This window comes from Cyprinodon variegatus, unplaced genomic scaffold (assembly GCF_000732505.1).
Source record: "Cyprinodon variegatus isolate N-32 unplaced genomic scaffold, C_variegatus-1.0 Scaffold17, whole genome shotgun sequence".
Classification (NCBI taxonomy): domain Eukaryota; kingdom Metazoa; phylum Chordata; class Actinopteri; order Cyprinodontiformes; family Cyprinodontidae; genus Cyprinodon; species Cyprinodon variegatus.
Genome location: NW_015150470.1, coordinates 302,094 through 325,535, shown reverse-complemented (window position 1 = coordinate 325,535; position 23,442 = coordinate 302,094). Strand labels below are relative to the sequence as shown.

At 36.7% G+C, this 23,442-nt stretch overlaps 1 protein-coding gene across 1 annotated transcript; it reads right to left on the bottom strand.

Annotated features, from left to right (window-relative positions):
• Positions 1–11,486: 11,486 nt before the first annotated feature.
• cep78 (centrosomal protein 78kDa) lies at positions 11,487–22,621 on the bottom strand. The gene is made up of 16 exons (XM_015386668.1): positions 22,492–22,621; positions 21,452–21,720; positions 21,186–21,361; positions 20,462–20,534; positions 20,262–20,365; positions 19,948–20,122; positions 19,732–19,845; positions 18,829–18,893; positions 18,617–18,719; positions 16,944–17,061; positions 16,774–16,816; positions 16,511–16,666; positions 16,309–16,386; positions 15,892–16,073; positions 14,119–14,272; positions 11,487–12,255 (listed from the first exon to the last, which is right to left on the bottom strand). The coding sequence occupies exons 1-16, from the start codon at positions 22,509–22,511 to the stop codon at positions 11,695–11,697; spliced, it is 2,391 nt and encodes a 796-aa protein (XP_015242154.1). The 5' UTR covers positions 22,512–22,621; the 3' UTR covers positions 11,487–11,694.
• Between the last annotated feature and the right edge of the window lie 821 nt (positions 22,622–23,442).

Below are 23,442 nucleotides of genomic sequence, written 5' to 3'. Positions count from 1 at the left end.
CAGGCCAGTCATCAGCACCAAGATCATGACAATATTTGCTGGTCTAGTGACGATGGATCATCATTACGATTCCTCTACTTTTTTAACCACTGGACGTTCGGACACCGATCCAAAATGGCGTAACCACTATATAGTGCTCTATATAGTGATTAGGGGCGGACGTTTAGACACAGCCAAACTCTAAATCATGTCACAGACTCTGTATCAAACTGACAACAAAGTCTGACATGACTCTAAATCTAAGTCTAAGTCAATGTACCAAACAGGCCGTCCTCTTAGGAGGAAGGACCTCCATGTTGTTTAGCTAAGATCTAATTAGATAACATGAACAATGAACTCAGTCTTGCTCAGAATTAAAATGAATGACTTTTACACCTACAATGACAGCATGTTAATCTCTTTCTTTGAATATGTGCAGCATAGGCATAATCATCTTGTGCTATGCTAATGTGCAGTGTTTCTGTGACCTTCAGTTCTGCTGACAGTTTAACATATTAAGCAAAAAGGAACAAAATGGAACAAATGGGTTAGATATAAATCTTATTTCTTCAGTTTTTTTCAGAGCATCACAGAGGTGAGTTTCCCAGCTCCTAACATGTTTTTCTTTGTACGCGGTCAACCATGCCGTGGCCTAAAGCCAGAGTTATGCAACTCTTAAGTGACAGTCTTGATTGCCCAATCAAGCCACAATTGCAGTGTGCCAGACTGAATGGATTCTTATCCACAAGTCTTTTATCTTATAATGATACATTTTGATGTTTAACTAGTTGATTTATTGATCACTGTGCAACTTTTAAAAAGATTAATACATCAATAAAACAACAGTTAAGTGTCGATGTTGCTCTGTGATGGTATACTAACAGGAAAGATATGCTAAAAAAAAAAAACACAGACCTGCTACTCCAAATCAAGCTTTAACATTTTTCAGATACTAATAGTACCAGGCATCTTCTATACATTTTGAAAATAAAAACAACTCTTTTTCTCACCATCTGACATGAAGACTTAACTTTTTCTAGTCAGCATTGTCAACATACTTCCTATTTGCTAAATTCCAAAATAATGGGGAATTGATTTTTACGTTTTCTTTTAAGCTTTGTGACTAAAGACAGGCATTTGGGTTTCTATCTAAAAGCTTCTCACTTTGGTGATTTGTAGGTCAGCTCTTCCACTCTACTTACACGATTTCTCTGAAGTTTAATTGTGAATACCTGTTTGTGTCACAGCTTTAACTTGCAGCATGATGCCTTAAGATAATTTCCAACAGTTAGGCGATTTTGTCATGATGCACCAGTCCCTCCTTCGTAACATTATCTTGCCACCACCATGCGTCATTTCAAACTTCCCTCAATTTTGTTATCATCAAGTTAGGTCTGGTTTTATGTTGCTTTTTCCACAGATTCCACAAGACGCTGATTCTCACTGGAAGTGACAGATTTTTACGTCAAGGCGCTACTTTCTCACCGGTAGCTTTAATGAAGGGGGGGTAGATTGTGTCTGAGAGCTGAACAGCTGATTAATGTGCAATATACTTATAAAATCAAGTGCATTTTAGCACATATTTAATGCAGTTTAATGACTACATTTATGGAGTTTAATAATGCACTATTGACTATTTTTTATGAATATACAGAGAAGGTTTAGCCTCCCTAGTATTCAATGTAAAATAACCACTGGCACCAGCACCACTGGCACAGTCTGCATTTATACAGATGTCATTGAACATCTTGACAAAGGCAGTCACTGTACTGTAGTGAAGAGAATACCTGGACAAAAGACCTCAAGTGGATGATCATTGTCAGGAAGGTGATGAAACACAGCTTTTTCGATAATTTCACTAAGAAAGGGAAGGTTTGAGGTGGGCCTGTAGTTTTGCAGCAGCATCTTGTTCAAGTTGCCCTTTTTTAACAGCGGTTTGGTAATTGCCGTTTTAGGGCCGGGGGGAAAACACCTGACAGAGTGAGCGTGTCTATTATTTAAGTTAGATCATGTGCTATGACAAGCAACACTTTCTTAAGAAGAGCTGTCAGTAAAACATTTAGGCAGCAGGAAGAATATCCTATTTGGTTTACAATTCCCACCAAGTTTTTATAGGTTGCTTGGAGCAATTGAGATAATTCGTCAAAATTAGTTGCAGTTTGTGACAACTTTGGTACAGGACTTTATATCAGTATATAGACTGCCCCTCTAATTTTTAGGGCTTTGTTTTTTTTAATTTTTTCTTTCTTTTTTTTTACAGTTAAGAAGTTAGAATATTCATTGCAGGCCCTGGTTCAGGGGAGAACAGATGCTACACAGTACATTAACAAAGAAGAAATATGCAATCTTCCAAAAAAATTTTTTTTTATTTTTTTTACAACTACACACAAAAACTAACTATCAAATAATGCAAATGAACTTTACAAAATAAAAGTCAAATCAAACTACAGTTTCAGTTCTTTTCAACCATCATCTTTAGCACAGTAGTCTGCCCCATTGGGTGTATGAAGTCATTATGTTCAAACCATTGCCAGATGTTAAAGAGAAAAAATGTGATGGAAAATTAAGTTATCTTAACTTGAAGACTCTTTCAAATTGGACAAGTTGTAACTCCTACCTTGTCTTCTTAGCTCCTATCCTTTTACCTTTTCCAGGGTCAAAAGTGAGAACACTAGCAAGGGTAGGAAAGGATTCCTCAGGCTGCTGAGTTGAATCTGGAGAGGCTTTAAGTATTACAGGCAAATTAATCAGATACACACAATGCTTTCAAATTGGGACTAAAACCTTCAGAAAGAACTACAAAGAACAAATGTCCCAAATATGGAGAGCAGCTGAAGCTCTCCATTATAAAACCCAAAACATATAAAGGTGCATACTTTTACATCTTGCACAGAGCACATAAAATACTAATATATTTTTGTGAAACGTTGTGCCTATACCTCCAGTCATGCAAAGGATTGTGAGTGATTGTATAACAAGGAATTACAGCCTGTTGTGGTAAATCTGAATAAGCCCTGACTTCATGCATGTCGTGGGTTGAATTGGGACTACAGAGTGCCAGAAAGGGAACTACAAAACATGAAAGTCACAAGTTGAGAATCGATCTCATGTAGAGAATTAATGAATCTTTCTGTTTTAAAATTTAAAGCATATGAAGGGGATGACATTTGCATTTGTCACACACACAGTACCTCACAAATAAAGTTTGTATTGTGTTAAATGCTGTAAGGTGGGCTGTGCTAATACCGTCTGTCATCTGATGCTTCTGCTGCTCCTGTGTTCAGTGGCAGAGAGCAGCTTTGCTATATTTGCTGTTATAAGTGCGTAAAAAGTAGTTTCAATATGTTTTTAAGTTAGAAAGTCCACCTGAAAACTTCATCTTTGCAGTCAGTTCATCAAGATTACGATCCTGCCTTCAAATATTATTTCGCTGTCGGAGCTGCTCAGACCCCTGTACACCGGCGGTAGCCTGGGTGCCATTCCGAACTTAGTCCCGCCCACAAAGTTTGAGGTCGGGAAGTTCGGTCTGGCTCTGCTCCATAGTAGCGCGAGTATTATCGCCCACTGTCAGGCGATCCAATCAAATTGTCAGGGCGGGCTTTATACGATGATGGACAGATGACCAACAGTAACGTAATCAACCACGTGACCAATGCGCGCTTGGGTGACAACAATAATGGCTGCCGCTGGAGAGTAGAGGTGAGTAGATTCTGCTATTAGGTCTGTTCTAGAAGATATCGACAGCAAATTAATTTTAAAAGAGGAACAGAGAAACGCGATCAAGTCTCATCTTCTCATTATAGGCGTGCAACTGCACGCTTTGATTTTTGTTGACAACATACGTCACGCACTCCGTTGCTCTTATTGGTTGTAGGTCTATCCAATTGAGTGCAGAGGCATTTTTTTTCCTGGTTCGTTCGAAACACGCCCCATAATCACAGCTCTATGGAGCAGTATCAGACTCATATTCTGACTAGAATTGAGTAGGACTACGTCAGGCTACACCGGCGGTGCTCTGTCCCTGGGAATCCAGTTCAACAGCTGCCTCTGGCCTGTTCGCCACTACGGGGTTTGCCGCTACTGTTAGCGGCAGCTGGAAGGAGATGTTAGGGTTTTTCATATACGTAATCCAAACTGCAGGTACCAGAATATTAAAATCTAACATATTTTGCCCTTAGGTTTCAATATTTTAAGTTAATTTGGGTGTTAATAAACTGTTAATAAACTGTCTCAGAGGAGTGATCATAGCCATAGCACTGCCATAGCAGTGCTGTGTCTGTCTCCCTGCCAGCTCCTAGAGCAGCTTCTCTGATTGGTTGATGTGGCACGTCAAGCAGCAAAACTTTAATTTTCTCAACTCCAGCAGCTGCTGCTTTCCTTTCTCCTGCTGCAGGTCCTTTTGCTGCGCCTTGATGCGCGTCAACCATTGACTTTGCATGTGAACTACTGCTGCTTCTGCTGCCTCTAGTGCATGCGGTTTGAACGTAGCATAAGGCTCTCTACAAATACAGCACCACTGGTAAAGAAGAACCACCTGTAAAAAAAAAACACTTAAAAGTTTTTAGTTTCCAGCTGTTTTTGCTATTTGGATCATTTTCTTTCTGTGATTGCTGCATTTTATTTTTGCTTGCAGCATTTTGTTCCTGGTATCCACATTTTTTACTTCCAGCATTTTTCAATTGCATCTGTTTTTGTGTTTGCATGTTTAGGACTTTGCACCATATGTGTGTTTTCAGTTCGTTTTGCCATTTGCTGCACGATTTCACCTGTTTGCAGCTCGTCTCCTCTTTTTTTTTTTTTTTTTTTTTTTTTACAGTGTTTTTCTTTTGATTTGTTTTTTGTGCTTTTGTGTTGTGGAGTTTGCATCACATTGTGTCTGCAGCTCATTTCATGGTTTACTGCACATTTGCACCTTTTTTGACCATATAGTGAACTGAAGAAAACTATGGAAGCCCATATCCACCAAGACATTCTACATACCTTTACCAGTAGGGACATAAATATGCAAAGTGTCTAACATTTTGCCATTTCACTCATTCTTTTATCCCTAACCAAAGTGAGTACTGTTTTTTCCAAAAACAACAAAACACCCCCGTTGCTGAAAGTCTATCAAACTTCAGAAAGCAACATGCTTTGTGAATTCAGATAATTCAATAGGAAATGTCATCCACACTCGGTATTGGTGGGTCAGTTGGAGAAATCAGACCAAAATATATGGCTTGAGGTTATATAAAGCACATCTTTCTGGCTTTGAATAACCTAAAGGATTTAAAACAGTAATGTTTAAACCAAATAATCATTAAAGGTGATGAAAAAAAAATAAAAAGGATTCCAGGTAGTAAGCCATGACCTGAGCAGGATCAGATGGCATACTATCCCATAAATTATTTGTACATCCTTAACCTCTGATCACACATGGTACATTACATTCTTGTAACTAATTTATTTTTCCCAAATAAAAAATGTGTTAAATTAAAAGGTAAAATTGAAGTTACTAAAATATTTAAAAAAAAACATAGACATGTATACAAAGACGCAGTGACTATTAAGACTATCTAATATGGAAATGTATCAGATATTTTTTCCTTCACTATAATCTCAGAAGCCACAAGCTTCCCAACAAGGGCAAACTTTTCACTCATCAGGAACCCGCTTCTTTCTTAGTAGACAACAAGGAGCACTTAAGGTAAGCCACTAGACCTTGACACGAACCCAGAACAGGTGCGATATCAAGTTCCAACAGTTTTACTTAATGACTCTGCATTTCTGATGCAGGAAATACCTGTTTCTTTTAAATGTTTAATTTAAATAAAGCATTAACCAATAAAAATCACAATGCACAATAAATACTATTTAATTTGACCTCATTTAAAGAACTAAACCTCAGTAATATTTCACTTTTGATTATATTCTAAAACAGAGATCTGCAACCTGAAGCTCTGGAGCAACAATGGCTCTTTGGACTCTACAACGGTTCTTAATATAAGCTGAAAATGTTTAACTAAGTATTAGTTTGAAATGAAGTTTATCAAAGACAAGTCTTAAATGCTTTAAATACATTTTCAGAAAAGAGTGATATCAAAAGAACCCCAACTATGTTTTTAATCTATTTTTCTGGTCATTAGCTCCAAAAGTACATTCATTTTGTTTTTCACTACATTATTTTTCCACAAATAATATTTTTAGAAGACATTCCACACTTCATCTTTATGTTTTCCCTTTTTCCTATTCTAAAACCTAAAAATACATCATTTGAAATGGGAACAGATCCCCTATAGCAGATATTTAACAAAAATAATAAGCTGTGCTATTTTAAAAGTAAATGCAGATCTCAATTACTTTTATTGAGCTGGACTCAATAGGTTGGAGACACCTGTGCTCACAGAAGTAATATTTTGTTCAGAGAGAATCTGAAGTAGCTTAGAGCTCTGAGCTCAGGGAAACTTTTGTACTTTTGCAGAAGGATGATGAAGACAGGCTTGTACCCAACTTTATCAAACAATTAACACATAAAGATTGCTGATACTTTCATAGAACATTAATTTTCCACACATAAAGATATAAATAAATGCCATATGAGGTTTGGTTTAGAAGCCTGTCTACCTCCTGAAAAAAGCATCAACACAGCTCCCACTAATATGTTTGCCACATGGATGGCTCGATTAAAAAATGCTAAATGTTGCCTCTTGTTCTTGATAAGAGCTGTCCTTACCAGGAATGTGAACTTTAGCAGATATTCACGTTTTGGTAGGTTTGCAGCTGATACAGTTTCACATTGCTCTGTGAGATTTTCAGAGATTTGGATGTTGCTTTATAAACTAACCTCTTCAAAGTTGCGATTTTCAAAATGCTATTTCTTCTCTATGCTAGATTTTTGCCAAGATCAAATATAGTCAGCCATGACCTGAGCACGTCCATCAAATATACACAGCTTGAAACAGTTTATTGATGAGGTTTTAAATTCCATCAATGATAACGTTTTTTTTTTTCATTATGCAATACTTTATGTGAGTCTGTCAAATAAAATCACAATTAAATACACTTTTTTTGGACCTCTTTGTATTTTGCAATGAATTTTGTTTCTATCTGAATACTCACCTAGATAATGCATCCTATTGTGATTTTACTTTTGTTTTTAATTGAGCTCTCTGAGGCTCACATGCAAACCTTTTCTGGGCTTACTGTCTCTTTAGCTCTATTTCCACCCACTGAGTTTATTTTAATCTAATTGGAGTCTATTAGAGAATCATTTTCTTTTTTTATGCATGGAAAAACCCCACAGCCAAATAGCTGCAAACATTATGACCTTGACACATATTCCTGTTCTCTAAGTAAAGTTAAGCAGCAGCAAAGGTTTGTTTGAATAGCTGAACGCGTGTGCAGTTATCCGTCTACTGTGCTGCTGTTCTTGTCTCTGTTGGAAATCTACTTTATCCCCCTCATCTTAGCCATGACACTCATACTTTATACTTCGCACCAAATCTCCAGCAGTGCGGCAGTGAAGGTAGACTCAGGAAAACTGTTTTTTAAAAATTATTTCCTACTGTAACCTCTGATTTATTGCTGACAGTGCTTAGACTGAAAGTGCAAAGTAGAGTGTGGTGCTGATAATAACAATAAGCCAGTGTTGGAGAACTTTCTTCATGACTATGAGAAGCGGTAGACCTTTGATAATCTGTTTTATCAAAGTGGCCTCAGAACATTGATAGTGGCGCTGTCATTCATTCAGCAAATTGTTCAAAAGCTATTTACCCTAAAGCACTGGCCTGTTTTAACTTTTTTTTACTGGATCTTTGATAAAAGTCTTGCGTTGTAATTTTGCTGCCCTGTTTGTATTTCTGTAACATTAAACCTTTTACTTTATAACTCCCATCTTTAGGGAAATGGGTAAATAATTTGTCTGTTGTCTCTATTGCTCCCATGTCTGCAATGTGAGATGAATGATTCATCTCACACATTATTCCTATTCAACAACGATAGGAGGTCGCTCCTAACCTTTAGAATTATAAATGGAATCAGTCTAGGTCATTGATAGAAAAGTGAATAAACCTTAGCTGAGCATTCGATAGGCATCATTAATCAGTACTTGTGTGTGAATATCTAATCTCGGTCCAAAGCTGAGAAACTGAAAGAACAACATGCCGCTCATTTCCACTGCCACCTTTTCCCTTTACAAGAAAATAATAGAAGGTACAGGATACAGTAGCTCTACAGTTAAAAGTTAATAACTTAGTAGCCTTTATAATATTGTTATACACTACCGTTTAAAAGTTGGGGTCACATTTAAATGTCCTTATTTTTGAAGGAAAAGCAAAAGTGCCTCATTTTCAATGAAGATAACTTTAAACTAGTCTTAACTTTAAAGAAATACACTCTATACATTGCTAATGTGGTAAATGACTATTCTAGATGCAAATGTCTGGTTTTTGGTGCCATATCTACATAGGCCCATTTCCAGCATCTATCACTCCAGTGTTCTAATGGTACAATGTGTTTGCTCATTGGCTTAGAAGGCTAATTGATGATTAGAAAACCCTTGTACAATCATGTTCACACATCTGAAAACAGTTTAGCTCATTACAGAAGCTACAAAACTGACCTTCCTTTGAGCAGATTGAGTTTCTGGAGCATTACATTTGTGGGGTCAATTAAATGCTCAAAATGGCCAGAAAAAGAGAGCTTTCATCTGAAACTCGACAGTCTATTCTTGTTCTTAGAAATGAAGGCCATTCCATGAGAGAAATTGCTAAGAAATTGAAGATTCCCACAACGGTGTGTACTACCCCCTTCAGAGGACAGCACAAACAGGCTCTAACCAGAGTAGAAAAAGAAGTGGGAGGCCGCGTTGCACAACTGAGCAAAAAGATAAGTACATTAGAGTCTCTAGTTTGAGAAACAGACGGCTTACAGGTCCCCAACTGGCATCTTCATTAAATAGTACCCGCAAAAGACCAGTGTCAACATCTACAGTGAAGAGGCGGCTGCGGGATTCTGGGCTTCGGGGCAGGGTGGCAAAGAAAAAGCAATATCTGAGACTGGCCAATAAAAGAAAAAGATTAAGATGGGCAAAAGAACACAGACATTGGACAGAGGAAGACTGGAAAAAAAGTGTTGGGGACGGATGACGGATGAATGTTTGGATCACAAAGAAGAACGTTTGTGAGATGTAGAACAAATGAAAAGATGCTGGAAGAATGCCTGACGCCACCGGTAAGCATGGTGGAGGTAATGTGATGGTCTGGGGTTGCTTTGGTGATGGAAAGGTAGGAGATTTGTACAGGGTAAAAAGGATTCTGAATGAGGAAGGCTATCACTCCATTTTGCAATGCCATGCCGTATCCAGTGGACAGCGCTTGATTGGAGCCAATTTCATCATACAACAGGACAATGACCCTAAACACACCTCCAAACTGTGCAAGAACTATTTAGAGCAGAAGCAGACAGCTGGTATTCTATTGTTAATGGAGTGGCCAGCACAGTCACCAGATCTGAACCCCATTGAGCTGTTGCAGGAGCAGCCTGACCGTATGGTATGCAAGAAGTGCCCATCCAACCAATCCAACTTGTGGGAGCTGCTTCTGGAAGCGTGGGGTGCAATTTCTCCAGATTAACTCAACAAATTAACAGCTAGAATGCCAAATATCTGCAATGCTGTAATTGCTGCAAATAGAGGATTCTTTGATGAAAGCAAAGTTTGATGTAAAAAAAAAAATCTTATTTCAAATACAAATCATTATTTCTAACCTTGTCAATATCTTAACTGTATTTTCTATTCATTTAACAACGTATGGTGGTGAATAAGTGTGACTTTTCCGGAAAACACAAAATTGTTTGGGTTACCTCAAACTTTTAAACGGTAGTGTACGTCTTATTTAACTCTTCATGTTTTGTCAGATTACAACAAGAGATTATTTTACAGCCACAGACTAGATAAAACAAATAAATAGCATAATTGTGAGGTTAAAAGGGAAATTTGTTCTTTTTATAGTTATGTTAAAAAATCTGAAAACTGTGGCCTGCATGTTTATTTAGCAGCCATAAGCTAAAATATTCAGAACATTTTGCTGCAATTAGGTGCAAGTATTTTGTTCCTTCTACCAGATGTAACCAATCAGAAAAAAACTATTTTCAGTTGAATGACTCTTTGCAATCTAGTAAACAAGAATACAACTATTTAAACATAAATTATTAAGTTCCGCTGCTGATTCTTATTTAGATTTTGAATAAGTTTAATCAACCACATAATAAGTTAAATCATCATTAAATACATATTAACCTATATTTCATTTTTTATTCAGGATTCAGAAATCCTGTGAATTATGCCTTATTAGGACTGGAAAAAGGATAAAAGTTACCTGACCTTTTAAGAGTGCATTGATAGTGTTTTGAAAGTTTACTAGAAGATTATGAATAGGTCGTTCAAAGCAAGGGTAAAACAAATTAATAATTATCAGTTGATTGATAACTGTAATTTGCTTACTGACCAGGGTTTTTAGTCTCTTACATAAAGGTTGGAGTCCTGGATCAGCTGTTTAAATCCAGTTCACCAATTTAGAAATCTAGACTATGGCCAGCAGCAAAGTTATTAATCACCCACCAATTAAATGTGTGTCTGTTTATTTGGATTTACTGAAAGAAGACTGAATCCAGACTGAGTGATAAATCGTTCACTGTGTAAAATAAACACAAGAGAATAAGAGTTAAAGCACAATGGTACCATTATAAGCTCCTGACACAGGATTATTATATCTAATAACTAGGCAGACACTAAACACTACTGAAATAAGCACAAGTCAATAAACAAATAAAAGGGGAAGACGGTTTTAAAAGTCCTTTCAAGAGTCTCTGATGAATGTTCAAGTTTTAAGGCTTAAGCATTGAAAGTGTCCTTTAAGCCAGGCATACACTGTATGATATTTCCAATCGTACTCAGCTACAGCTCAAACTGTACGACGAATCGGAGAGTTCACAGCTCACAATCAATGTTCTTATACTGTATGGCCCGACACGCAGGGAAAACCAAACAACACTTAAAAAACAGGGATGCATGAAGACTTAAGCAAATGTGCCTCCAGACATGAAGTTGGAAGAGAAAGCTATTTGACAGGATGTGCTCATTGTCAATCCAACAAGGAGTTATTCTTCTAGACTGCACTTGTGCTTTTTGGTCACAGTAATAACCCATGCACTGTCCAAAAGAACACTATGTTCGACTCGATCCCACCACATTTGTTCTGTGGTTCCTTCCCCGTTTCTCTAAAATCTTAAATATGAACATTGATCCTTTTGAGAGGTTTTAAGCAGTGATGGATGTGCACTCATGAAACAGATTCCAATGGATATTCAAACACAATTAGGAGGAATATATGAGGTAAGTTAATAACATTTTATGTTAAATAGTGTAAAGAAATACACTTTCAGTGTCTGTATTTCTCAAAATCTTTGCAACCCTTATGTGAAAAAAACAAATGTTCATTATACCTCACAATGCCATATACATATCAGGAAGCAAACGCTCAAAACAGGTTTAACAAAATTATTTAATACAAAGAGCAGCAGCGAAAAGACAACAAGCAAGAGCCTTTTCTCTTTTAGCTCAGTTCCTTTCTACAAAAAATAAAAATACAAGTTCTTCAAAAATTGGAGAAAAAAAAAACACCCTTTTGATGCTTCAATTAAAATTAAATGTATGATTAATACATTTCACACATCATTTCAGAAAAATTCATTATCTGACTGACTGCTTGGAGACCTGACTTGTCTCAGAGTAGCCCTCCCAGGGTAAGCTGCTTTTTCTGAGCCCAGCTGACTAACTATTAGCCCCCCATTCCCTCTGCTGATGGACCCCAGAGTCTCTGCCTTGTCACTCACAGACTCTGCCTTGTCACTCATAATCTCACTGACACTCTCAAAAGAGCCACGGTGGGCCCCTTTGTTCTGAGAGGCTCGACCATAGGAGTTGTTGCTAAAGTCATCACCATGGTAACTGTTGCTTCTGTTAGAGCTGGTCTCCATTCTCTGCCTGCTTGGTTGAGATTGGAAGTTTTTATCAAAGGACTTCTGACTATGAAAACTGTGCTCTGAGCCAAAATCAGGTTGCATTTCAGGGCAAAGATACTGTTGTGGTTGCTCCTCTTCAGCCACTGCTGGATCTGCTGGCTCTAATCCATTATAATTAAAGGTCGATTCCACTGATTGGTCTTTATGCAAGCGTGGAGACCGGCGAGTTTGAGTAAAGGCTGCTCCAACAAGAGGAGACGCTGCCTTTTTTATTGCCTGAAATAAGAAAAAAGGCAAAGTAATTTAAGTTTAAAGATAATAGCCACTAAATCTTTTTATGGCAACAAAAGCAGGTGGCATGGGCATTCAGGCTTATTTAGGTGACTTTACTGCCAATTCACAGCTGCTCTGCATGTACAGCGACCAAATGGCCCCTAGAAAAGAGCTTTCTTCTTTGAAATACGTTTCATGTGATAATATAGAAAAACAAAAAAAAGTTCCTTTATATTTAAATATTCAATTAACTGATAACGATCTGTAAATTCATTTATTACATTTTTGTTTTGTTTTGTGAGGATGAGGAAGGGATAATATTAAGTGATTGGATTTTTTTTTTTAAGTTTGTACTGCTCCGTCCAGTTTAAAAACAGACAGGACATAATGTAAAAGGTATAGTGGAGGATTTTTGCGAATTTTTGAAAAGACCCGCCCTCTCCGCTTAAAAAAAAACAAAAAATGCAGATGTACAACCCAATACCCGCTCCAGAGAGGCAACGTCAAATAAACAAATGCGAGAGTATGCATGAGCCCATTTCTCCTCGTGCACGCTCTGTTTAAAAGTTGCTGTTTGCATTGCTCGGACAAGCTTACTTTCCAAAAGACATTTTGTAATTTTCCCCAACTATGTCAGATTCACCACCGGTTAGTGAACATGGGGCACCAGTTTCGTCTGTTTTTCAAGATTTAGTTTAGTAGGGACATAAATTATTTTATTCAAGGAACTGCTATCCATTAGTTATATAATTTTCTTATTAATAAATGATATGACATTAATCAAAAAATTTTCTAATTTTTCATTATTGATTTAAATTTTCATATATTTTTTGATTTAAATCTGCTTTTTATAAGCAATATGTATACATTTTTTCTTACAATTTCTCCAAGTATGGATTAACTGTAGCCATCACTACCATTAACCTTTGTTTTTTTCTCTGCTTTTTATCTTGTTTTCAGGTAAATCTGCTCAATTGTCCTGATTTGTTTTTTGTTTAACCCTGTCTATTTTGTGGACCAAGTAAACAAATGTTCTGTCATTAACTTAGTTTTTCTAACACAGAAAGCTCTGCTTGAGAAGTGCTTCTGTATTTTTTGTTCAGCTGCAGTGTTTTCTCGAACCTTTGCCCAGTAGCAGCACATGAACACCTGCCACTGAATTTGACTGGGTTATATATTAACCAACTCCAGGTTTGAATCAGTAAAGTAAAATTTGTATTTCTAGATATTGGTTCATGGATTTATGTGTAAAATTTGCATTCCTCTGTTTTGTAACTGACCTTTGTCATTAACTATCATGTTATTAATTGTTATGGCAAACTGAATCTTATTAACTTTAAACTATGACCATAATAAAACAATCTGATATGAATATTTTAATGGTCTGATTTCCTGCATTGCTTTCTGTGGCAGCAGTTCTCTGGCAGTAAGATAGATACTCTCAGTATCAGCAGACCTAATTTACATTAACAGCCCAGTTTTGGAGAGGAAAAACACATATTGGCAGGGATCGTTAAAAAAGGTTAAGTAAATTTAAGTCAGCACAGGTTGCATACTTGAAATGCAATTCAAAAGAATAGAAATGTTGCATTTAATTAAAGTACAACGAAAACAAAACTAAAGTGAAGCTTCTTATAGTGTTCTAAGTTTATAAACAATGTTGGTGATATGAAATATGAAAAGCCTTAATGATATTGGACATATTATTGGAACATTTTTTATGTTCCAGATGGTATCAAATAATCTTTTTTCCTCAATGTTTGGGTGAATGGTTCTGCAGCAATACAAAGCAGTAAGTAACTAAATGTGGAAAAAGCATAGCACTGAATACTTTCTGGATGCTTGGTATTATTTCAAGATCCTTACCAAAGAACAGTGATCAGGCTTTGCTTCAACATCCTCTACAGACGTTGAGGCGGTACGTTCCAACTTTGGTCCCACTGTAGAGGAGAGCTGAGGTTTTCCAGGAGGCTGGAAATCTGATGTGTTAATCCCAGCAATTGATGCCAGCTGACCTAGGCTAAACATAAGGAAATAAATTCATTGATGCCACAAATTTCAACAGATGCCTTTATAAATTGCAGAAATGTCTGCAGCAGATATCCGATTTATGGTCTTTGTAAAATCAAGCTTTTCAACAATTAATCCTCTGGTGGAAGAGAACAAATTACTTGCAGTGTTAACCTCCATGCTTGGGCTACATGTAGGCTAAGATTGTTTTTAAGGTGCTTTTAAAGATTTTCAAAGCTATTAATGATTAAATTGCCTTTTTTTTACTTTTTTTTTTTTACTTTAGTAGTAGCCATATAAAGTATATATTCCTCAAAATAAGAAAAATAAATCTGTGTGTTTCGTACTGGGGAATCATTATGTTGATTGTCCTTCCTGCCGACTCAGGAGCAGCGAAGACTACACATTTTTTAAAGAGTAAACTGAAGACAAATTTAACTCCATCATAATTATTCATATACAATGTTAAAGAAAAAAGAATGTCAACTGACATAATAAAACTTGAAAAGCACTTGCAGAGCACAGACCTTCACAAACAGCAAATGTTGCACCCTACTGTGACTTACACCTATGGCTAAAACTCACACATTATCTGGATCATTACCAAATTATAATGAATTTTTCCGCAGTATGAGGCAGACCTTTGGTAAAAATTTCCTTAACAACCTTTCATAAGTTTATAAATAAAGCACAGTGCGTGTCTGCAGCCGCTGGTGTTTTTTCTTCCTCATTCACACTGCTGTCTTCTTTGATCAGCAGATCGAGATTTTCCTGTGTTTTTGTCTGCAGTATAATACTTCTTTTTCGGATCCGATGCTGAAGCTGTCAAGTCACTGCTGCCACTGTCTGGTTTAGGGGGGAATTGCTTGTTCAGCAAAATAATATTAAAGAATATATTTTTTTTAATCCTGCATCTGGATTATGGTGTGGATCATCACCAAAATGTAATCAATTGTTCCTTTACAGATAACGAGATGCATTACAGATAACAAGTTACCAAAGCTGCAGCTTTGGTAAAAAATTTTATCAAAATGTGTTAATAACTTTTCAAGTTATTCTGTTCACAAACAACGCACAAACTACAACCATTTTACCTCCATTATTACCTCCTTAGTGGAGGTATTAATGTTAGCTTAGTTGTAATTCTCTTTAACTTTTGTTGGTGACCCCTCTTTCAAAGACATAGACAGGAATTAGGTATTACAGGTTAACAAAGAAACCAAACAACCCACATTCCTAAGGGGAGGACCCCTCTCTAGTTATTGATGCCTGCCATAGAAATGCACCTATCATTATTTTTTGGACTATTATATTTTGTTACATAATCTGCCTTATTTTTTAAACTTAATTGGATTTTAAAACCTGCACTTCCTGGAATTTCTCTCTTTACCTCCAGCGTCTCATCATCATTATTATAACTGTGTCATCACATGGTTCAAACCTACATATTAGCTCTACGCAGCACACATATGCGATTTTCAAAGCTAAACCTATTTTAGCTAACCTTTTTTTGTTTGTGCTTTACTACTCTTTGTGGATGAAAGGTGTTCTATAAATACGGACAGAATAAACTAATTGGAATGTTTTTTTTATCTGGTATAATTGGAAAAAAGAAAAAAAAAAACCCACCCCGCGTCCTTGAGAAGGTCCAGGAAGGCATGGAACTTATTAAATGAGGTCTCAATGCTCTCCAGGACTGCCTCGTCTTCAAGAGCGCTTAAAGTACGCAGCGCTGATCCAGAGCCGGTAGCTGCAAGAGCTTCAGACAGTGAACGGTTGGCATCACGAAGTCTGGCATTCTCCAGCTCATACTGAGAAGAAAGGAAAAGATGATTAAATGCTACCAATTGTGTGTTCTTTGGCCAATAAAACTGTTAAATCAATGCATAGAAAATGCTTTTTCAATCAGAGTAAAAAAAAAAAAAAAGAAAAAAAAAAAGATTTGAAGAATTATCAGATTTGATCATTGATTCAAAAAAATACACTAATGAAAGAACAACAAAAAACCTGAAACTGGTTGAAGTCCTATTCTAAAGATGTAACTACCTCCATAAGCCTTGACTCTGCTTTTAGTCGAGCTCTGCGCTCTTCTGCCAACCTTAGGCGGCACTCCCTCAGCTCCATCTGCAGGGCAAGCATAGAAACATGTTTGACAATAAAACAGACGGGTTATAAAATCCCAAAATATAAAACAACAAAGCCTATGATTTTTTTTATTATTATTTTGCTTGCAGGTAATCTCGCTGACCTGGATATAATTAAGTTGCTGTCCAGTTATTCTGTCCTTAAGTCCAAGAGACGGTGATGTCTGCCCCACTTCCACCTCCACTTCATCATTTTCATCTGCACTGTCCTCCTCTTCCTCTGAGTTTGACTCCACTGTAAATCTGACTGTTGCTGCACCCTAAAGAAGTACATATGGCAGATGTAATCCATTTCATATCCTGATCTCTATCCCATTTTCCAAATATACTTAGAACATACTACTTCTATAAGCAGAGAAAAATTTACCTGAAAGTGCCGGTCTACAACCGTAACACCAGGAGGAAACCCTCTAAAATCAAAGCATCAAAAACAAAGTAATTAATGTGTTAGAGTGTTCAAAATCTGACGTGGTTCTGAAACCAGACACCCTGTAAACCAAAAGGAGAAAATGTACTGGTTTCCTCACTTCACCTCACCTCTGGCGGCCAGCTCGTGCAGCAGCACGCCAAGGAATGAAACTGGGACGAGACGAGGGCTTCTTGGTTTGAGCAACACTTGAACTCTGTCCTGTAGGAGATGTTCCTTTATAAGGGGCTGGATAGACAGAAGAACATCAAAAACTGGGATTCCACCAAAAAGTAGGAAAGTCACTCAAAAAGAATTTGAACACACTACACAGAAATTAAATACAAGTATTAAAATGCAAGAAATAACATAAACAGCATGAAACATCAAAAACAACCCTTTTTAGTGGACAGTCGTACATTTTCCTGGTATATTCTGGTTTCATGTTCTGTCGTACTTCTACAGTTTCTATTTTCAGGTGTTTTATTTTATCATTTGTACTCAATAAAAATTGCTCAATGATGTATTTTAATATCAAGTCTTTTTAACACAGATCGATCCTAAACATGATATCAGATATCTCAATTAGATTTACCTGTATAAATAGGGGCAAAAAAAAAATACAATTGAAGTAACATTCAGGACATACGACCTTGCAAGTTTATCCATTAAGCTTATCCGAAAGACAAACCTTACCTAAATATTCAGGCTAATCTATTTAACAAATGACATTTTCTACCAAAACCATCTTGAGAGAATACTCAGACTCAGACTGAAAGAAGACTGTGACTGGTAGTTTTAGAGGAGAACATCATGAGCTGGTTTTCAAAATATGCCTTCGGTTTAAAGAAATGTAGAATATAGTCTCAATCAAATCAGACTAAAGTATTTCTCGAGCGGTCTCAGTGTCAGCTGAAACATTCAGATAGCAGAGTCAGAATTTGACATGAGGATGCTACAACGAGCCACAAAGCTCTCTGCATCACAGCTGCCTCCAGTCACCAAATATTAATCCAACTGAGCAACTTTGGTATGTGAGGGACAGGAGGTTCACATAAAGGATGTGCACCCTATAACTACTGAGGCAGCAATGTCATGCTACTATTTCAATATACATGTTCCTCACCCCCTGATCGATCTATGATACAAAGAAATAATGTGTTAACTTTTGAAGTAAACAAATTTAACTTTACAGACAAAATGTCAAATACTTTGACAGCTGCGGGCAACTTAAGAAAGTGGCCTTTTTTGTCCTCCTGGACAAAAATACAGATAAAGTAGTAATCCTATCATGGGTAGAGCATTATATTTTTTAATGTTTCATTGATTGTTTTTGCACATGTCTGTCCCCCGCCTGCTTTATATGTTCTGTGTCATCCCCACCAACTCTAAATGAGCGCTAAACTCCACAACATCATCCAACACGATTTTCTGTCAGATCGGACACAAAGTTAGATTCGTTAGATATTAGTTAAAGCTCATTCAAATTAAATTACTCTTAATTAAAAACATCTATCATTTATTGAACCGTATGTATTAATTTAATATTTAAAGTACTTTAGGAAGTTTGAGTTCTGAATATGACCGGACTTTTCCTTTATTGTACCTGAGGAGCATCTCAGTGTCTGCCCCTATAAACTAAGTTGTTTCTTTTAGACCCCTTTTAAGAAGCATTATAGACCTAATAAATGAAAGAAATTCATTCCTTAATTAAACTGTATGGAATAGGCTGAAACGTTGTTTTAAATTGAATATTAACATTTTTTTTTTACTATTGGCAGAATGACGGAAAATACAGACCTACCTTTCCTATACAATGATCTATGTCTCACAGTAATGGGTATGGCTCCTCTTTTTGGCCCATTTGGCCTGTGTAACTCTGTGGTTGTTGGTTTTATCCAGCAGTACTACAGATGAAAACAAATGAAGTATAGAAACAAAAAAAATATTAAAAACAAGAACTTAGAATAGCAACTGAAAGTCTTTTAAATGCTAATATCACTATTAAAGTGTTACCTCAGGTGACTGTCCTTCAGCATTCATAAGCACTTTCTCAATCACTGTTTTAATTAAAACTTTGTCTGTTAAGAAAGAAAAAAAGTTAAGAGCTTATTCAGCTGTTTTCTAAATCTGAACAACAATGCTGCTTCTAGAGGCCAAAGAAGTGACAGCACACAATGTAAAGGTGTTGATGCAAAGACGATTTATGGAAGAATATGTTTGCAAATATAGCTGCATCTCTTTAGGTGTGCGCCTGTAGCAGTATTTACAGTATGGCCCATTACCGCGTGTTCAGGATGATCTGCCAGACTAGTTTTCAGTACAAACTATTTTTTTAATGGGCCATGGAGTTCAGTTGTGGTCTTGTTTGATCAAAGCGCCATCATGTACATGTCTGTTAAAGCTTTCAAAGCTTGTGGGAAAATCGAGATTACGTACGGTATTCTTTAAACATGGCTTCTTTTTTTTCTTGCCTCTCCTCTATATAGACTCAGTTTGTGGAGTGAATGACTGTTAGTTGTTCTGTCTATTGATTCTCCAAGCTAAGCTCTTTAACTGTATTTCTGTAGCTCCTCCAGAGCTACTGTGGGCCTCTCTGCTTACCGGGTCAGTCAGTTGTATCAGTTCTACAATTTTCATTTCCAGATGGTGGATAGAACAATGCGCCATAAGATCTTTAAAAGCTTGGGACACATTTAAAAATTTTGTTCTGGGGGATGAATAAGATGAGATAAGCTTTACTGATCTCACAGTGGAGAAATTATGGGATAAAAATGCATCCCATAATTTTGAGAACTTTTTATTACTTTCTTTGTTCCCTTGCATGTCATAATGATGAACTAAATTCTATAGCATACATTCATGGAAGTGATGATGGATACGAATACATTTACAGAACTGAATCAACAACCGTCTTACCAACTAAAGGGTTACTGCGAATATCCAGCACACACAGAGAGGAATTTGTTTTCAACGCTTCCAACAAGCGACGAGCTCCTTCATTGGACAAACCACATCTCTGTAGATCCACAGCTGTTCAACAAGGCAAAAGAAAACCAAAATCCATTTAGCAAAATTTAACAACTAAAGCAACAGGGACAAAAGTTCATTTAAAGTCCATATTTCCCTACAAACCTTTAACCCAGAGGTCCTCAGACAATTCATGCGCAAGAGCAGCAGCCCCCCGATCCCCGATCAAAGTGTTACAGTTTAAAGTGACACGACGGAGGCCGCTCATTCCTTCAAACTGTGGCAGTCGATACCTCAGGGACTCTGCCCATGCAGTACCGTGTCTCTGCATTGCCTGGTGCTAAAACAAATACAAAGTTTGTTGCTTTTCTTCTGGAAAAAGAAACTAAAACATAATATTTCACAAAATTTTATATAAAATGATTTGATAATTTATTATATCTTATGCCAGGGAGTAGCTAGAGGATGAAATTATCCACCTTGATGATGTTAGCCATATGCTCTGCTCCTTTCCAGGTTAGACCGCACCCTGTGAAATCTACAGACCTGATACTAGTAGAATATTTTACACTTTGGCAAATGACTGCAACGAGATACAAAGAAAACATGATGATAAACAGAACAAACTGGAGAGGATTTTCTTAGAACTCTAGATAAATCCCAAAAGGGATAGACATACCTTCTAGACCCTCGTCGGAGATGGGACAGTAAGCCAGAGAGATGTTTTCCAAGGAATTGCTGTTTGCCAAACCCTGGAAACACATAAAAGTAACACTTCATTAATTTACTTTATTACATAAGCTGGGAATTCTGATTCTAATAAATGGACTTATTGCCTCTGACTAATCCACATAAATGACTAAAGTCTGTCGCAGGTAAGAGTTTTAACCCCTAAGGAAGGATTTATAAGATAATCACATATTCATGAATCAGAGCAAATGTGCAAACTATTATCTATTTTACCATAAAGTCAATTAGGGTAGTCAAAATGTGTGTTATTTGGTTGAGACATGAATAAACAAAGTATTGGTTTTCTTAGTATTAGTATAAGTGGCGGAACCCAATTTGTACCGTGACCACCTCTGTATAGTTGGAGAGGAGAGGTAGTGTGGTGGGCGGTTTATATGGCTGCAGTCAGACCATTAGATGTTGCTGAATATTACACATTGTAGCTTTTAATGCATCTTATTTATTGTAGCAAAAAAACAAAAATGAAAACACCCAAAAAAAAAAAAAACCCTGCCAGTTAAGGGAAACCTATCAAATTTTTTCCCTTGACAATGACGGGAGAAAAGAAGTGTGAAGCTGATACAAACTAAATTATCTCATTGTAATAATCACAATACAAGAGTTATAAAAAAAACAATTCAATTATTAGTACAATGTGTTTAGGCTGTGCTTACCTTTGTTAAAGTCATAAGATCCCTTTCTCTCAATGGAAGTCCATTCAGATGAAGAGTTTTGAGATTGGGGGAAACACTTAGACACTCTCTGAGTGCCCTACACAGCTTAAAAGTCATGTCCCTGGAGCGAAAGGCAGGAATCTTCCTCCTAAAGGTAGACTTATAGTACCTTTTATCTGAAATAATTAGTGATAGGATTAAAGTAAAGTTAAATTATGTTAAAGCCTGCAAGGAGGCACAGTTTATGTTCCTTTTTCATTTCTTACCTGAATCTGCAAAAGCTAATCCTCCCTGATGTGTGCTGCTTATTGCAATATGGTGCAGGTGCTTGTTGATGGATATAGAGTGGAGAATAGGTGCCCAGTCCGTCGATTTGACCCTGTCTCCATTAAAATCAAGCATTCCTTTGTCTAAATGCATCTTAACAGCAGGGAGAGGGACTGAATCCTGCCTTGCACAGGAAAGCTCATAATAGGCCAAGAAGTCATGAGCACCCTGCCGTCGAATCTGAGCATTATCTCTTACTATCTTTAACCTAGAAAACAAATTGAAGGTTTAGAAAAAGAGATGGACTTCTATATTATTTACTGACAGAGATAGAGATTAGTGTGGCTTAGCAAAGTAGAAACATAATTATAATAATAATAAACTTTATTGATCTCACATTGGAGTAATTTACCTCTGCATTTAACCCATCCAGGTAGAGGGGGTGTATAAAAAAACCTCTTTGTTGCTTTGCAATTCATTTCTATTTCTGTTTGCATAAAGTATCTCTAATCTCAATGCATCTTTCAAATAAAAAACAAAGTTATTCTATCCGTTTTGATCATATGATTTGTCAGGTTGGTGAATTGCAGCAGTTATATCAATACGAGGTTTGAATGGTATTAAAATCGACCCTTATTTTAAAATCTGAGCTCGGCAAATAAACTACAACACATAAGAGCTATAATTAAATGGTGGGTATTTGCAAACTGCTATCATTATCATCAATGAATGACCTAAAAACCAAATGCTGCGTTTGTTAAAAAACAAAAGAAGAATTAGAGGGCCACATTTTAACTCACAAAAGATAATGAGAAAGCCTAATTTGAAATTAATGGACAACGTCGGCTTTTTCCTTAAAAAAAAAAAAAGAAAATTTTACTCAGGTTCACAACTACTTCAAAGTGGATAAAAAAGCTTGGAGTCTGCTATTAGCGAAACTCGGTTCCTAGCAACAGTCTTTACAGCTGACAAGTCCTTAAAACTCCAGAACTTCACGCACATTTAAGACATAAGTATAGAGATAAACGATAATATATACCTTCCATGTATGTCTTCCATTTATGCCGGTAGACGATAACCAAAATATTTTATTCTAATGTGTGCATCTGGATGGTTTTGCTGCCCCTGCAGTGTGTTTACCGCGGTTGTTATCGAGCTTGAATGCGGCGCTGCTGCTTTGTTGTGAAAATCTTTCTTCTTCTCCTTTATGACGCATGTCGTCAATCAGGGAGGTGCTGCCACCTATTGACGCAGGTGAATTAAACAGCCGCTTTGTTAGGCGCTGAGTTTTGACATCTCCAGTTTTTGACAAAAACGAAACAATTGCTTTATTATACAATAAATAAATGACAAATTACTTATTGTTTATTTTTGGAACACAACACAATAGCTTTATTATTTTCTGCATCTAAACACCTGATTTAATAGCTGCAACATAACTGCATTTTGATAAAAGCCTTAATTCAACACTTAAAAATGTCCTGTAACTGTGGTGAAGAAATACAGCAAGACAAGGAGGTCAGGGCTTCGACAGTTCACATGGCTGCTCTTGTTTCCCAGCTCTCTCTTGTTTTTCCCTCATTCTCTCCCCAGCTTCCTGTCTTCTTTTTTGCTTCATTAAAGGGTCGAAAATAAGTAGCTGTGGATTCAACTCTGTTTTTCAAAATATTCCCTCTCTAATAGCACACTGGAGTCTCTGTGAGCTTATTTGGTTATTGTGGTTGTCATATGATGGAGTAATGTCTGTGGCTGGGTCAAGGGTGTAGGTTTGATAGGGACACTATTGGTCTGATGTCATTGGTCCTATGCAAAAATATGCATTTTCGTTTTTTTATGCTTGACGTGAAAATCAGTGTGTATTTTGTTTAAAAAGAAATGCAACATTTCTTGCTACATTTATACAAATTTTATAAGTGCTACACAAACTAGATGCTGTTTGTCAATGTTTGAAGCATCATTTGCTCTGATGAATTTGAGATTGGACTTTTTT